This window comes from Rattus norvegicus, chromosome 1 (genome assembly GCF_021556685.1).
Source record: "Rattus norvegicus strain SHRSP/BbbUtx chromosome 1, alternate assembly SHRSP_T2T, whole genome shotgun sequence".
In the NCBI taxonomy this organism is placed as follows: Eukaryota; Metazoa; Chordata; class Mammalia; order Rodentia; family Muridae; genus Rattus; species Rattus norvegicus.
The window spans coordinates 243283522-243301267 of record NC_141534.1 but is presented as its reverse complement, the minus strand read 5'-3'; the positions used below and the strand labels follow the sequence as shown (position 1 = coordinate 243301267).

The 17746-nt window shown below is 37.8% G+C and overlaps 1 protein-coding gene across 6 annotated transcripts in view; it reads left to right on the top strand.

Moving 5' to 3' along the window:
- Positions 1-16367, top strand: part of Atad1 (ATPase family, AAA domain containing 1) — a 69258-nt gene extending 52891 nt beyond the window's left edge. For 5 of the 6 annotated variants that reach the window (XM_087565325.1, XM_087565320.1, XM_087565309.1 and 2 more), the window contains 4 exons: positions 2049-2138; positions 5648-5698; positions 12136-12269; positions 14521-16367. In XM_087565325.1, coding sequence (XP_087421451.1) covers positions 2049-2138; positions 5648-5698; positions 12136-12269; positions 14521-14641 — 396 coding nt within the window. In that variant the 3' untranslated portion in view covers positions 14642-16367. 6 annotated transcript variants of the gene reach the window in all.
- The last annotated feature ends 1379 nt before the right edge of the window (positions 16368-17746 follow it).

Sequence of the window (17746 nt, the reverse complement as noted above, 5' to 3'; positions counted from 1 at the left end):
AGATCCGATGCCCTCTTCTGGTGTATCTGAAGACAGCTACAGTGTACTTATATATAATAAATAAATAAATCTTTAAAAAAAAAAAAAAAAAGAATAAAAATGTAAAAGCACATTCCTTGATATTTTAAACAAACTACAAATAGTTTGTTTTTATTGTGCATGCCTTATTATTCACATTTATTGGGTCATTTTAGCTAGATTAATTTCAGTTCCTTGATTTTTCACCTTCTATACTGTAATCTTTGCTTTATTTTAGGTTCCTTTGTTTATTTGGAGTTTATTTTAAAAATGTAGCTAACTTAGATCACTTTTCTTTTGCTTTTCTTTTTTTTTTTTTTTTTAAAAGATTTATTTATGTGTCAGTGCTCTAGCTGCATGTCCACCTGCAGCCAGGAGAGGGCGTCAGATCCCGTTACAGATGGTTGGGAGCCACCATGTGATTCTTGGGATTTCTCAGGACCTCTGGAAGAGCAGTCAGTGCTCTTAACTGCTGAGCCATCTCTCCAGTCCCCTTAGCACACTTTTTAAGGTTTTGCTTTTGTGTCTACTTTTTAGAATATCGCTTAAGATACATGTGATGCCTTTTGTGGATTTTGCATTTTTCAGCACACTTTGTTCAATATTAGTTCACATCCTCCTAACAATGTATCAGTATCCTTATACTTTTCTTTTTAAATGAGGAAGGGCCTCACTCTCTAGGCTTGATTGGTCTGAAATTCACTATGTACACTGTGCTGGACTTGAACTCAGAGATCTGCTTGTCTTTGTCTCCCGCGTGCTGGGATTAAAGGTGCATACTAATGTGAACTTGTACTTTTTCTTTATTCTATTATTAGCTTGTTAAGTCACTTTTACCCATCTTTTCCATTTGGTAGACATCTTAAGTTTATTACTTTTATTCAAACAAATTGTAGGAAATTAAAAAAAAAAGAATCGGGGGGTTAGGGTTTTGTTTTAGGACCACTTGATCCATATAGACTTGCATAATGTTGTGGAACTTCACTATGTACTTGTACTTACATTTCCCCTCTAGGTGTTAGACTTGGTTAATTAACAATTTTGCTCTGTGATTTTGAATATCATTACGTATAAAGAGTAAAACTAGAATATAAAGTTCGGTAGATATTTTAACTTGCTCTAGGGTTATTTGAGAAATCTAAAACTGTTGGGCAGAAATAATATTAGTGATGCTAGATAAGTATATTCTGACATAATAATAACAAATACGTTTGTATATAGCAGGTATATGCTGTCATTAGGTTATTTATATTTTAAGAAGTTTTCACTAAGTGTGGCGGCACATGCCTTTTATCCAAGCACTGGGGAGTAGAGTTTGAGGACAAAATTCCAGGACAATCAGAACTGCATAATGGTACCCTGTTTGACAACAAACCAAAACCTTTCCTTGTTTTCAATATCTTTGTTTTTATTTTTGCTGATTTTTTTTGTAATTTTTAAATATTTTATTTACTTATTTTATATGAGTACACTGTAGCTGTCTTCAGACGCACCAGAAGACGGCATCAGATCTCATTACAGATGGTTGTGAGCCACCATGTGGTTGCTGGGATTTGAACTCAGGGCCTCTGGAAGAACAGTCAGTGCTCTTAACCCCTGAGCCGTATCTCCAGTCCTTGTTGATTTTTTTTTTAAGTCATTTTTTTTCTTTTTTAATTAATTTTTTAAAAATGTGCATTGGTGTTTTGCCTGACATGTTCAAAGACATATATATACATGCAGGCTATCAGACGCCTCATACTTACAGGGAAATGGTTCTTTTTTCCATAACATTTTGAAAGGACTTAAAGGGTGCCTTTCACTCATACTCCCAAAATGTATTCATTTAATAACCAACCATATTTTATAAAATACAAATCACTTTAATTTTATGATTAAATTCAATTTTTACTATAAACATGAGTAATATTAGTTACCATGAAGTTTCTCTTAAATGATTAGCTTAAAAGCCAGTTTTAAGTACTAATGATAATGATCTCAGAAAATAATGGTGGAGCTGATTAATGCCTCGTTTGTCTTTATATGTTTAGGTCATAGTGATGGGAGCTACCAATCGTCCTCAAGACCTTGACTCTGCTATAATGAGAAGAATGCCCACAAGATTTCATATTAACCAGCCTGTAGGTAGCCTTAATTGAACTTTGAAGAGGGAGATAATTGCCTTCTGACTGGGTTTTTATCCATGACTTATAAAAAGGATTGTTTTGTCTTTTGGGTCTCTGAAAACGAAAGGTGTGAGAGCCTCCTGTAGGACTCTGGGCCTCCTGTTCCTCTCTTCTCTTCCCACCTTCCCCTCTGTCCCCTCCCCGGTCTCTTCCCCTTCTCTCCATGTGCTCAGTGCTGGCCTCTCCTCCTCTCCTCCTCCTTTCTATTTCTCTACTGCTCTCTTTCTTTCTCTGCCCTTCTACCCTCTTAACTCCCCTCCCCATGCCCTGAATAAACTCTAGTCTATACTAAAAAAAAAAAAAAAGAAAGAAACTCCTGTAAGCTGTGTCCTCTCTGATGCTTTTTCTTTTTTTCTTATTTTTATCCCAAGATCAGTGCATTTGCTCTTTCCCCAAGAATATAATTACCTCAAACTTGCCTACATGCTTTAGTAGTTTACCTTAGGAAGATACAGAAGAAAATCTGAATTTAAGTTTTGGATTAAGAGAGAATTAACTTTGGGAACTAGAGGTTAAAGGATCATTGTTTTCTGAATACCTAGCCTAGAACAACTGAGATTTATTATTAACAAGTTAGTGGTTCCAGAACCAGTGTATCACTCTGTGGCTAATCCAGAACCAGTGTATCACGCTGAGGCTAATCCAGAACCAGTGTATCACGCTGAGGCTAATCCAGAACCAGTATATCACTCTGTGGCTAATCCAGAACGAGTGTATCACGCTGAGGCCAATCCAGAACCAGTGTATCACGCTGAGGCCAATCCAGAACGAGTGTATCACGCTGAGGCCAATCCAGAACCAGTGTATCACGCTGTGGCTAATCCAGAACCAGTGTATCACACTGAGGCCAATCCAGAACCAGTGTATTACGCTGAGGCCAATGCTTTTCTGCCTCTTCTACTCCCATTTGGATTCTGAGATAGTCCCGTTCTGGAGCCTGGAACTCTGTAGGTTGAAACCCACACAGAGCGAGCGCAGGCTGGATTCAAACTCACAGCACCGCTTTCCAAAGGGCTGGTTTACAGGAGTCTGTTTTCATTACTTTTTTCTAGCATTCCTTTTTGTTAAGTACCCTCAAATAGGTCGTTATTACTTCTTAACATCCTATATTTTCTATAGAAAAAAACAATTTATACATTTATGAATTTAGTCAGCTTTTATATTGAAAACACTAGGTTTTCATGACAGGTGATGGGTTCTGTGAGCGGTATGTTATATAGGCACTTAGGGGAATTTAGATAGTTCATCCTTTCAGATTTTATAGTGAAAATATTATAACTCCATTTATAATCTTAGAATTTTTACCCAGACTCCATTATAACCGCTGGCTAGAAGTCATTTGTCCCACTTACATTCTGTCAGTTATCAGATTCAGTTAATGCAGTGAAAATGGGGTCCTAAAAGGTTGTGTGCTTGTACAGTCACACTGACAGGCCATGTGCGAGAGCCAGCACCTCTGGTCCTTCCGGGGATGGAGATCTATATAATCATTCCATTGGAAAGGGGCCAGGTAAATCACTAAGGTCTTTTTGAACAACAGAGAATGAAGTAGATGAATGAGACCAGCAAGCCTTCCAGTCCTAATGAGCAAAGATATGAGAGTGTGGAAGCAGGTTAGTGGGTGGATTTGGAGTTGACTTAGAGCACTAAAGAAAGCAGATGTCTATTAGTCTGGGAAGGTAGCCTGCTGCTGCATTTACACGGACTCTGTGTACTTTACAAACCTTCTCCAGTTTCCAGGAAAGATAGTAGACTAATTTAAAGAACATTTGTTTACTTACCTACGTGGCCCCGAATACCAACACTTTATCAGAAAGTCAGTTGTAGGACTGGCAGAATAGCTTAAGGGGTAAAGGGCTTGCAGCCAAGCCTAACGACCTGGTTTCCACATGGTGGAAAGAGAAAACAGATTACAGAAAGTAATCTGACCTCCACTTGTACTTCTCCACAACAGGAATATTTTTTAAAAAAAGACTTAAAATAAATTGAAATGTATTTAAAAAAATTGAAATGTACTTCTAAAGACAGTTAAGGGTTTTGATGTACCTGTTGTATAAAAATAGAGTTGCTCATTAAAACAGTCAGTGTGATATAGTGTGCATTATCAAAGTGAATTATAGCAGATTTCATCAAACTTGTTAGATTTGTATACTGTTAACAAGCAAGCTAGAATTTGTGTGTTAGCTACAGTGTCAAATTTTAAGCTTACTTTAAAATTCCTCTCCAAGCAAAATACTTACTAACTGAAAATAGTTGTTGGTGATCATGTAACACATCAAACTAAGCTTTTTGTTAGAAACACAAGGTATGCAAACAACAGAGCTTCAGCTCATCTACCATTGATTCTACAGTGAGTTCAAAATCTTAATGTTAATAAGAATGAATTTACCCATGATGAATTTAAAAATCCATCTGTTTTTATGTAAGATGTTCCTTATTTCATTTTTTACTACTACTACTACTATTTTTTTTATTGTTTTAGATAGGTTCTCATGGAGCCCAGGCTGACTTGACTTCACAGTGTAATTGAGGATGACTTGAAGTTCAAACACTCCCTCCTCAACCTTCCAAGTGCTGGGATTAGAGGCATTCTCCAGCACAACCAGCTTTTATGTAATTCTGTAGGAGTAGTTAAGTGTAGTTTCTGTCCTCTTATGTAAAAGTATCGTGTATCACTGAAGGGAAATTATTAACATTTATATAAAAATTAACTAATGAGTACAGAAATTTTACTGAAGTGTATTAATCATGTCCTCGAAATATTAGTGAAAGTGGCCCATTTATGAAATGCCATAATGAAAAAAGTTATTTTAGAGTGCTAAATTTTAAAATAAAATAAAAGATAAAATTAAAAATTGACTTTAAAAAGGAATTTTGCGGGGTTGGGGATTTAGCTCAGTGCAAGCGCAAGGCCCTGGGTTCTGTCCCCAGCCCCGAAAAATAAAGAAAAAAGACAAAAAAAAAAAAAAAAAAAAAAAAAAGGAGCTTTGTGATGGTGAGCTTTCATAAATTTAATAAAAGAAGGAAAAAAGAAAACTTTGACTGTATAGGAAAATAGCTGGCATAGTAGTGCGTGCCTCTCATCTGAGCACTTGTAGGATAGAGGCAGGAAAATTGCTACAAGCTTGAGTCCAGCCTGGTCTACATAGTACATTCCAACACAGTCAGGCACACCGTGTGTCAACAAAAAGAAACTATGGGAAGATATTATTATTTTAATATACTTCTTTTTCCTCAATAAATGCTAAGGGTGTATTAATTTTAAGGGTGTATTATCTTCCAGGCATGAATAAGAAATGATCGAACTAACTACAGATACAGTGTCATATGATCCCTTGTTTTAACTTCTACCAGCCTGTCATTTCATATCAGTTATCCAGCAGTTTACAAATGGAAAACGAGAAAAATTACTTGACCAGTATTTCTTTTAAATGAGAGCTAATTAGAATATTTTCTGGTTTTAGGCTCTAAAACAAAGAGAAGCAATTTTAAAACTCATCTTGAAAAATGAAAATGTAAGTAGAAAATGATTTATTTTCATCCTAAAATATGATGCTTTTGTTTATAAAGTCATTTTATAAAGAAATGAAGGAAGCTGAGAATAATGTAGCTTTAAACGTCACTTAAATTATTTTAAAACTCCACTGTTAAAATAAGTACTACGTATTTGATGTAGTTTTGAAAGAGTAATGTGTCTGCAGATTAAAATACTGTGACATTTTTCACACCATTTTATGCTTATGTAAGAGTATTTTTTTTTAAAGATTTATTCATTTATTATATATGAGTACACTGTAGCTGTCTTCAGACACACCAGAAGAGGGCATCAGATCCCATTACAGATGGTTCTGAGCCACCATATGGTTACTGGGATTTGAACTCAGGACCTCTGGAAGAGCAGTCAGTGCTCTTAACCACTGAGCCATCTCTCCAGCCCCCGTAAGAGTATTTTTTAAAGAGGTTTTCTTTTTTGTGTCTTGTTTTTACACCTTTGCAACTGACCTGAGGTTTTAGAAGTGATGACAGGAGCAGTGGTGTGCACACTTAGAGTCTTGGTCTTCAGGAGCCTGACACAGGAGGACAGTGCATCCAAGGCCAGCCTGGGCTACACAGGGAGACGTAAATAAAGTGGACTGCCAGATATTTCTGAGAGTTTGCTTTTCTTCCTTATAAACTATATATTTTGCCCATTTTTTTAATGCTGTATTTTTCATAAAGATTTGTAGGGCTGCTGTGTTAGATTTGCCTTTTTTCTATATGAGTTGTAAACTTTTCCCTGTTTCTTAAGTTTTTTCTTGTTTTTAAAGAATTATTAATTTTATGTACAATGTAACTGTCTTCAGACACACCAAAAGAAGGCATCAGATTTCATTACAGATGGTCGTGAGCCACTATGTAAGTTGCTGGGAATTGAACTCAAGACCTCTGAAGAACTCCAGTGCTCGTAACTCCTGAGCCTTCTCTCCAGCCCTGTTTCTTAAGTCTTGTTGGGGATTTCTTCTTCTGTTAATGTCTTCTGAGTTTTAAATATAAATTTTTGTATGCTCAAGTTTTTAAAGTAATTCCCTGTGTTTTTTAAGCTCTTGTTACTTGTTTCCCTTAAAACTCTGTATGCTAATGTCTTTGAATAATGGAGTTCTGTCCATGCTAAATTTGTTGTCTGGTCACTGAGCTCCGAGGGTTCCTCTGAACCAGCATCATCCCCTCTGTCCCACTTTCCCCTGACTTCCACACTCCTCATGCCTGCTTGGTGTAAATCTTTTAGTGGTCGTTTTGAAAAGAGAAGATTCTTTTTACTTTAACATTTTAGCCACATTCATATCTTATCTAAACATTTGTAATGATTCATTAACATTACTTATTTTTTTAAGTTTGTTTACAGATTTCTAATTATCTTCCACATTAAATTTCTTTTCTTATTTTTTGGGATTTTATTCATGTGTGCAGTGAAATATGACTGTTTAGGGCCCCACTTTCCTTCCCCTAAACACATCCTCCTCCCAGATTTGTATCATTTTAGAAAACATGGCCCACTGAGTCCAGTTAGATCTTCCGTGTGGCGTCTTCCTGCAGCAGCCCTCACTGTTTACTGTTCTGTGACGTCCCACTTGCTGACTGAGCACTCAGCAGTCACTGGACAGCGTCCCTGTCCTGTGTGATAGTGTGACGTTGTCTAAATCGATTAACCTGGAGTTCATAGCTTCTTCCTTCACTTATTTGCCCATGTCTCCTGTTCTCCCCATTTTCTCCTTTTCAAATTGCTTGTTTTCCAGAATGTAAGTTTTCACTGATGATTGGAGTGGCTTTCCTTGCACTTTGGTAGTTGGCTTAGGAGACTGGGTGGGATCCGGTTAAGGGTGGTGGAGAGGTCACGATGGAAAGGACCTTCTTAGGTGTCCCGTGTTCTTCCATGAGAAAGGCACACTAATCAGGGTGGCCTTTGTCTTAGGTTTTCAGATCTTCGATGTGTTTGAAATTTATGTGGCCCTTAAAACTGTAATGTGGCCCTCATGTGGCTCTGACTCAGCTGACTCAAGGCCAGATCCTGAGTGTTGTTCTCTCGTTGGAGTTTGTTGTCATGTCCTTGTCTGGATCAGCTGAGGAAGTCTTTTGGGTTTCTGTGCTAGTACTCAGTGTCTTGTACTGTCACACCAGGTCGTTCCACCCACCCCCATGGGATTTTAGAATCAGTTTGTCTTATTACTAAAAAACAAAAACATTAGTTTTTTTTTTTTTGATGGATCATTATTTCTGATAGTGAATCTCTTTCTGGTTTTACATTTTTCTGCCCGATAACTTTCTTGTTTTCCTTAGGAGCAATGCTTTAATTAGTTTCTTTTAAAAATTATATATATGATTGGCACATTATTTTTATTTATGTGGGTTTGCCTGCATGTAGTTAAGTGTACCATGTATATGCAATGCCGTGGAGGACAGAGAGGTAGCTTGATCCCCAGAACTGGAGTTAGAGACACTTGGAGAGCCACGATATTAGTGCTGGAAGTGGAATCCTGAACCTATGGAAGAGCGTTAATAGTGGTGCTTAACCACTGAGCCATCTCTCCAGTGCCCTAATTTGTTTCTTCTTAGGCTATTTTCTGCTGCTGTAATAGAATATAATAGATTGATTTAGTTCACAATTCTGGATGTTAGAAAGTTCAAGTGCATGATGACAATATCCAGTTACATTCTGATACTTTATCAAAAGCACAGGGGCAAGCTAGCAAAATGAAAGCAAAAATAAAAAATAAAGAAAAATCTCAAACTTGGAAAATTGGTTTGATCATGAATCAAACACCTTTTGTCAGACCCCACCTCCCAACGTCACTTGAACGTGTCACTTATCAATTTTATAGCAATTACTTATACTATGTATAAAAGTTGAAAAGCTGACCAGTTTGCAAGGATTAGATCTGTGATTCTTAACCATTTGGGGAGCCAAGATAAAGCCAGGTAGCCTTTTCTAAGAAAGCTGCATATTCTTGATTATTCTTTTGTATAGTTTCAGGAAAATTCTTAAAATACTATATTCTAGGTAAGGAATTTATGTCTTAGATTAAAAACTGACAAATGGGGCTGGAGAGATGGCTCAGAGGTTGAGAGCACTGACTGCTCTTCCCGAGGTCCCGAGTTCAAATCCCAGCAACCACATAGTAGCTCACAACCATCTATAGGGGGATCTGGTGCCCTCTTCTGGTGTGTCTGAAGAAAGCTAGTGTATTCATATACAATAAAAACTTAAAAAAAAACAAAACAAAACTGACATGGCTTTTTGCCTATTAATTGAATAATTTATAACTATTTTGAGGAAGACATTTTATAGTGCTATCTAAATTAAACATTGTTCATTGGTAAACCTTTAACAAGGAGAGATATCGTTCAAGAGAAAAAAACCAATAAGCAAGTCTTTTGAATTAGTGTGCATATACTATTCCCAGAAATAATTAGAAGATAGTTGAGGTTACTTAATTTAAAATAATTTAAGTTGGGTGGTACACCCAATTAAGTTTTACTATTTGTGAAGCTGAGGCAAGAGAACTGAAAGTTGAAGGCCAACCTGGGTTATAATAGCAAGAGTCTGCCTCAACAAACCACCAGATGAACAGGAATTTAAGGATATGATACATTGCACAAGGTGATGGCTTATAACTTTTTCTCCTTTCAAAACAGGGTTTCTCTGTGTAACCTTGGCTGTTTTAGGATTCACTCGATAGAGCAGGTTGGCCTCAAACTCAGAAACCCCCTCTTCTCGAGACCTCCTGAGTGCTAGGATTGAAGGCCTGTATTGTCGCCAGGCCAACATGTTTGTAGCAACAGGGTCTCACTGTATAGCTTTGGCTGACTGGAACTCACCTATCTAGGCATATGCCACCTTGCCTGGCAACTTAATAATGTTTTGAACAACATATGTAGGCTAGTGTAGATGTTGTACATATAAATGGTGAGTATACATAGTGAAATTTAAGTCACATTGAAACGTAGAAGTAACTTACATGTAATTTAAACTCATTTTAGTAGTCTTTATTTTTTAAACACAGTAAGGTCTGTGGAAGTTTTTAGAATTATATTTGCCATGGTTATAGAGACATTAGCATTCTATAATATATTTATAAAAGCGTAAGGATTAGTCTTTAATTAGTTTATAATGCAAAATATGAATGTTCCTGGTTAATTGCTAACATGCAAATGACTTGTTTCATTGTTTTTTATATGCCCAAGGCATAATGATGCTTCAGTAAAATCCGAGTTTTAATTGTGGTTTTTTTTTTTTTTTTTTTTTTTGGTTCTTTTTTTCGGAGCTGGGGACCGAACCCAGGGCCTTGCGCTTCCTAGCCAAGCGCTCTACCACTGAGCTAAATCCCCAACCCCTCTTAATTGTGTTTTTAAAAGCCTCACATTAGGGCTGAAGAGATGGCTCAGAGGTTAAGAGCACTGACTGCTCTTCCAGAGGTCCTGAGTTCAATTCCCAGCAACCACATGGTATCTTACAACCATCTGTAATGAGATCTGATGCCTTCTTCTGGTGTGTATGAAGACAGTGACAGTGTACTTATATAATAAACAAACAAACAAACAAACTGGTGTGTATGAAGACAGTGACAGTGTACTTATATAATAAACAAACAAACAATCAATCAATCTTTTTTTAAAAAAAATCTTAGATCTCAAATAACCTGATGATGCCTTTTAGGGCACTGGAAAAATAAGAAAGAAAAAAAAATTCCCAAAGCAGCAGACCAAGTGAAATGACTAAAATCAGGACAGAGATTAATGAAATAGAAACAAACAAAAAATTAAATAATACAAAGAATCAGTGAAACAAACAGTTCGTTTTTGGAGAAGATTGACAAACCTTTCTTTAGTCCAGTTAATAGAAAGAGAAGTCCTGAATGAATAAAGTCAGAGATGAGAAGGGAGACACTGCAGTACCGAGGAAATTCAGGAGATCATGAAAGCATAGATTTAAAACTATACCAAAGTAGAAAATGTAATAGAAGTAGGTGACTTTTTACATGACTTACTAAATGTAAACCAAGACAGGTAAATAATTTAAATAGCTCTATAACAAGCCATGGATTGAAATTAAACATCTCCCAAAAGGAGCTGGAGAGACAGTTCAGTGACTTAGAGTACAGAAGACCCAACATCCACATGACAGCACACATCCGTCCTAATTCTAGTTCCAAGAGATCTGATGCCCTCTTCTGACCTCCATGGTCATGAGGCACACATATACACTGAACATAAATCCATACTGGCAAAACATTTATACATGTGAAATTAAATAAATATAAAAAAGTTTAAATCTCCCAATTAAAAAAACCCAGGGCCAGGTAGATCCAGCATAGAATTCTTTTAGACCTTCAAAGAACAGCTTAAGCCAATATTTGTCAAATTATTCTTTAAGAATTTCATAATTTCTCCTTTCAAAATTTGGTTGTTTGAAAAGGGTAGGTACTTTGTGTAGTCTCAGCAGCCGCTGGCCTGGTACTTAATAGGTAGCCCAGGCTAGCCTTCATTCCCTTGTTCTTGTTGATTTACTTCCTGAGAGCTGGGGTGATAGAATATCAGGCATGTACCGCTGTACCCAACTTATTTTATCTTTTTTCCTTGTATACAATTACTGTTCTTAAAACAAAATATTCCATACTTAGAAATTGAGTAAAAAGGTGATATCCATCCCATTGGCGTGAAGGAGATGACTGGCAAATGAGTGCATGGGAGAAACATGGCTGCTTCTGTGACCTGTCTACTCTTGCCCAGCCTTCAGACTATTAATAGAATATAAAAATTGTCTTGCTTACTTGCAGGATTAAGTGAAAATTATATGCATAAGCTGCTTAGCACTGGAAACGAGACCTCAGGTTGTGGATAATAAATAGGAATACATTGATTTCCTGGTTTATTTTCTTCTTGTCTGTACAGTAGAATGTTTTACATTTCCCCAAGCCCCGTAAGCTTAGATAGAAGGACAAAGCCAAGTGCTAAACTGAATTAGTATCGAGGTTGCTTCACGCTCGAAAGGGATTTGAAGTGTAAAGACACACTCAGTATAGACACTTGCACATGTTTCAGTTGTAATGACAAATAATGAAAATAATATTGTTTGTTATTCTTTTTGAAAATTGCAATTTTATGGAACTATTAGCTTTCTTTTTTTTTTTAAAGATTTATTTATTATACATAATTTCTCTGTACCTGTCTTCAGACACACCAGAAGAGGGCATCAGATCTCACTACAGGTGGTTGTGAGCCACCATGTGGTTGCTGAGATTTGAACTCAGGACCTCTGGAAGAACAGTCAGTGCTCTTAACTGCTGAGCCATCTCTCTAGCCCGAACTATTAGCTTTCTGTTTCTCTTTACTTCGCTGTTAGGACATTCTGAACATTAATTCTCAGATGGATATTTGTAAGTATTTTGCTTATAAACATGCTTTATGTTTACTTAAGGTGGATAGACATGTAGATCTTCTAGAAGTTGCCCAGGAAACTGATGGGTTTTCAGGAAGTGACCTAAAAGAAATGTGTCGAGATGCTGCCCTCCTCTGCGTCAGGGAATATGTCAATTCTACATCAGAAGAAAGGTAAGTAACTCTGTGTAGACTGGTATTTGTCAAACATTTTTGATGAGGTGATTATTGTTGTTTTGCTTTATACTAGATTACTTATAGAAAAAGATAATTGCATTAGCAGCTTGTGCCTTTTTTATTTATTGGCATTTTTCTCTATGTGTTCGTGTATGTATGTGGATAGCTGTTCATCTGTATGCACACAGGGTGATAGTAGATGTCTTACAGTTTTTCACCACCTTAGCTTTTGAGATGATGGGGGTTTGACTGGCCCAGAGGTCTCTAGATTGGCTCAAGCTCTAGGGACCCTTCTGTCAGAGCCTCCCCCACTCCTGGGATCACAGGCACACACCACCTTCTTTTTTTAAATGTGAGCTCCTACTCAGGTCCTCATGCTGGCCCAACCAGTGTCTAACCTCTTAAGCTTCTCCCCACCCTTATTGCCATTGCCCTAAAGAAGTCTGTAAGTAGAAAATTGCTAAGGAGGTGTTCTAGAACTAAGGGGCAGAATGCTGAGCTTCATTTGATAAACATGGAGTGACTCATAGAAACCCAGGCTTGCCCTCTTTGTTAGGGAAACAGGGTTCTCTAGAATCTGTAGATTGTTTCTGAACCTTCAGATTCACTTCTGTGTAGAAATGGAACCTTCACACATAATAAGAAAGGCGTGTGGGGCAGTGTGTGCAGGGCTTCAACTGAACAGCAATGCAGTTATTAACATGCCTTCTCTGTGTCAGTAAATTTCACTTGAAACCACTTTGAAAGTGTGGTGAGTTTGAGAAATCAACTTTGTCATCCTTATTTCAGCAAAACTTACTTAACCCTGAATTAACTCCTTTGAGAAAGATTTTGAAAATCCCTTTCTCCTGAAGCTGTTCTACACCATGTATCTTTTCAGAGTGTCAGCTCTCTGATAAAGAATTTTCTAGTAAACTAGCATACCCTTGAGGTCATGGGAAAGGAGTTTGCTGACTCCTCTTACTCTGAAGTTTTCATACCATGTGACCCTGGCTTTCCAGCCTGTGATGTCCATGCATCTAATTCCAGTGTGGTGCCATAGTAAGTTTCTCTTAAAACTCACTTGCTTTTGCATGAAGCTCCTTCCAGACAGTAGAACCATACTGCTCCCTCCTGCCGCAGGTGAGAGGTGTGTTCTGTGTGTGCACTGCCCATGTATAATTCCAGCTAGTTAGCAAGTTGGGATTATTTTAATATCATCAGAAATCTACCTTCTAAAGGTCTTCTAGCAGAAAAAAATAAAAGAAGAAATTAACAAATGACATATAAACTTTGCTTAATTAATTACATTAATAATGAAAGGCAAAACAATTGAAAGGCCTGAACATCTCAGTGGGAAAATCTGATTATCAGGCTTGAATCACCCTGTTTTCCCTGAAATACTTTCCCCCACGTGTCTGTAAACTACCAAGTAGAAGAATATACCAGGGGTTTGTTGTTGTTTTATCTTGTTTTGTGTTTGGCAAAGTGAAGAGGACTTGAATTAGTTGTTTTTAAAATGAAGAGTGTTAAGTTTTACTTCTGTCTTGTAAAAGGCTATTACATGCACATGAATACATGTCTGTACCTAGAAGTGCTGGACTTTGGCTCTCTATTCACAAGAATGGCGTTAGAACTGTGCTTCTGTGTGAACAGCTGCCAGGTTTAATGAGAATGCGCTGCTCTTTCGTGCTTGGTGGGAAGTGACAGAGCCATGCTGCTCTTACTCCTCTTACTCCTCAGTGCTTTCCAAAAGTGCCTTGTAAGGGGCGGGCTCAGTGTACCGGCTGCACCCGCATGGCGGATCACCACTGTCTGTAGCACTAGGTCCCGGGAACCTGATGCCCTCTTCTCATCAGGCTCCAGGCACACACACAGTGCACATATGTACATGCAGACATACACTCATATATGTAAAGTAAATAAAAATACATCTTAAAACAGTGTTTTGTGAATTTCATATACTCATATATTGATAACATCTAGAAGAATGGGTCCAATGTGTTGTCATTTTCTTTGGGGTCTTGAAGGGGGAAGAAACTATTGTTATATTCTTGTGTAATTAAAAACAATTTTTTTTTCTTTTTTTCGGAGCTGGAGACCGAACTCAGGGCCTTGCGCTTGCTAGGCAAGCGCTCTACCACTGAGCTAAATCCCCAACCCCCAAATTTATTTTTTAACACATGCATCTTTTTAATGTTGTTAAAAAGTTTTAGGTATGTATACTCTAAAGAGATTAGGCAATTTTATGGTTTTGTTTGCATTTTAGTCATGACGAAGATGAAATCCGGCCTGTGCAGCAGCAGGACTTGCATCGGGCAATTGAGAAGATGAAGAAATCAAAGGATGCAGCGTTTCAGAGCGTTCTGACTCACGTTTGTTTAGATTAGGAGTAAAGATCGTTTGTGTGCTTCAGTGATCTCGTGGGACGGGCTCTCATCTGTACAGCAGGGAGGGAGATCCAGACTTGTGGTTTTCTACTCAGATCTCTGGTCTGTTATATAAATGGTGTTCCTGCTTGTCAGAAATCATGAGGAGGAAGCTGAGTGCGGCCTGAGTGTGGGTGCTTGTTTGACCTTTTTAGCCATATGCTGTTATAGCCTTATAGAGTCTAAGCTGGTCTTATGTAGTTACTGATTTGTTGTCATTAGTAAGGAATGGGGTGTGGTTAGGTGCTGGTTTCTAGACATGTGAGTGTGTGTGAGTGTGTGTGAGTGTGTGTGTGTGTGTGTGTGAGTGTTTATCAAATGTATATATACACTTTTTTTTATATTCTGTAGATAGGTTTGACTTTTTTTTTTTAAACCCCAACTACTGAACCCAAAAGTACCAGATAGTTTGTAGCAAAACTGGGATGTAAGGCAGAGTTGACAGGCACAGCGAGACTCAGCCATTCCTAGTCGTCACTTGTTTGGGCCGTTTTTGAGTTGAACATTTCCTGTGCAGTTGGTGGAATCAACCACACCTGAACATGTGTGTGTCAGTGGTAATGGCTGTCGGGAGAGTCAGATAACAAACGCGATTTGCTCTGCGATCGGCGACTCCACCTCACTCTGCTGTGACACCGAGCAGACATTTTGAAGTTTTACACTGAATTATATTAAGGATTGAAAACCTTTCAAAAGAATGGGTTTGAGAAACTTCAGTACTCTTTTAGTACGTGTACATAACTCTCAGTGTAACAGTTCTGTAACTGTATTCCTTAAATGTTGTTTGAAAGTTAAGTGTTCTTTAATTATGTTCAAATTTAATTTGGTTATCCAAACAAAATGATAGTTTATATAAATAGTTGTTACTAAATGTGCTAAAAAATACTCACTTTGTAACTTAAATTTAAAAATTTTCTCAATAGTATAAAATGGGTACAAATAATTCACATCAAAATTCTTGTATTGTATCTGTAGTCACTCGATGCTATGTGAACCACATACAAAACTCTTCTTTTTTTCAAACCTCCACTAGCCAGAATTCTGTTCCAGGCATGTGACATGTGACAAAGCAAGATGATAATGCCGCAGCACAGTCTTGAGGTGCCTCCGACTCACCAGAACGATTAAACTATGACAAGAATGCTTTCCGCTTTATTATTTGCTTTATTTCTTTGAAAACTAAATTCTTGTGTATTTATTGAGTTAATTTCTCTAGTAATGTGTCTCACAAGAACCTACTGGGCACTTTTTCCTCCATTTGTGTTTTGGGTTATAGATCGCAGGCGACTACTTAGGGTCACAGAAAGCAGTCTGTGGGAGACTGGGAAGATGGTGGGAAGGAAATGCACGCCAATCCAAGGCGCCAAGGACTTACCCTGTTTTTATAATCTACAATAAAAGGTCCTTCCATGTGATTCTTTTTTCCCCACTTAGTTCTTGATTGTTTTCAGTTACTTTAAATTGTGGATTTTATTGTTGTTTATTAAATTTGTGTTTGGACAGTTTTTATATTGTAGTTGAGATTTCACACTTTTATAGCAGACATTTTAATATTGATTTATTCTGTTTAAATATGGGTGTTAGTAATTTAATTTTAATGTAATGGCATGTTCAGAAATGAGTGATGTGTATACTACTTTGTGTCTTTTTCTTTTTCATCTTTTATTAAATGCACATTATCCATTTATAGCATTGAATTTTTATGGTTCTAACCAGATGAAGAGACATATACTAGCCCCAACAACCATGACTCCCATAGGCACATTGAGCCGTCAAGTCAGAGAAAGTCTTCTCGTACGGTTGGGTAACCTTGAGTGTTTGTAATGTCCGTTCTGCTTCAGGCAGACACTTCACAGATGCAGTTGGCTGTTCGGTTTTAAAGCATTGCTTTGGGTTGTACATACTGAATACAGAACCAGGCTTTCCAGCCTAAGCCCCTCCCAACTTCCCACTAATGAGCTGTACGCCCTGAGACTGGCTGCTCTGTTTCTCTGCTGACCTATGAGGCAGCTGTGGCAGCTGACGAGTGGGACAGCGTGGTAGCATGAGTGCTTTGCACTTAACTGTGCCAGTGTTAGCTGTGAAGCCACTGAGGATATCCTCTGAGTCTCTAAGCCACTTCTGTCACCTCTAGGCCTACACTCTAGGGACTACGATGAAGAGGCCATGTGACGTTTCTCTGACTCTCACTGTTGGATGACTTCTCAGGGTTGGTGTCTCCTGCTGCTCCCATGCCTTTTAAACTTGAGGATTTAAACTCAGCGTCTGAGTCGGTTTTTACTTTGCATCAGCGTTCACTACTTCTTTCCTACTGAATCCCACTCTCCACCTGCGGTCAGACCCAGAACTCACTAAGAGCTGGGTTGAAATAATCTAAATATTTTGCCATGGACCATAATAAACTACTATTCCTTAACATCTGTAATTTATGGGTTTGATTCTGAGGTGACAGTGTCTTGAGGCTCAGCTGCTTGTATAAAAATGAGAGGAGCATCTCATTGGCAGGCCTCAATTTTCCACTGTAATTGGGTTATTTGTAGACAGGTTATGGCTTTCTTCTGGATGAGATAAATTGGGTATTGTATGATTACATTTTTTAAGCCTCTCTTAAAGTCAGAGCATTAAACATTCCAAAAAAGTGAGGATATAGCCTACATGAATAAAATTTTCTTGGTACCTCAAATAAAACTGTAGAATCCTCTATGTTTGGGGAAAATTCTGTCCAAAGGGACTGGAGAAAAGATGCAGTAGTTAGAGTCGTACACTGTTTGTTCTTGCAGAAGATGTGAGTTTGGTTCCTAGCACCCATGCTGGCCTGCTCACAGTGGCACAGAAGTCCATTTTCCTGGGAATCTAATGCCTCTGGTCTCGTGAGCACTTGCATTCACATGTATACACCTACACACACGCACACACACACACACACACACACACAAAATTAAAAATAATAAAGGTAAATCTTTTTTAAATGTTATTCAAGCCAACAATCTGTTGGAATCCTATTTAAGAGGACCTGATCCATGTGAAACAATTTCCTGCCTGAACTGACTAAAGTAGCTGGTGCAT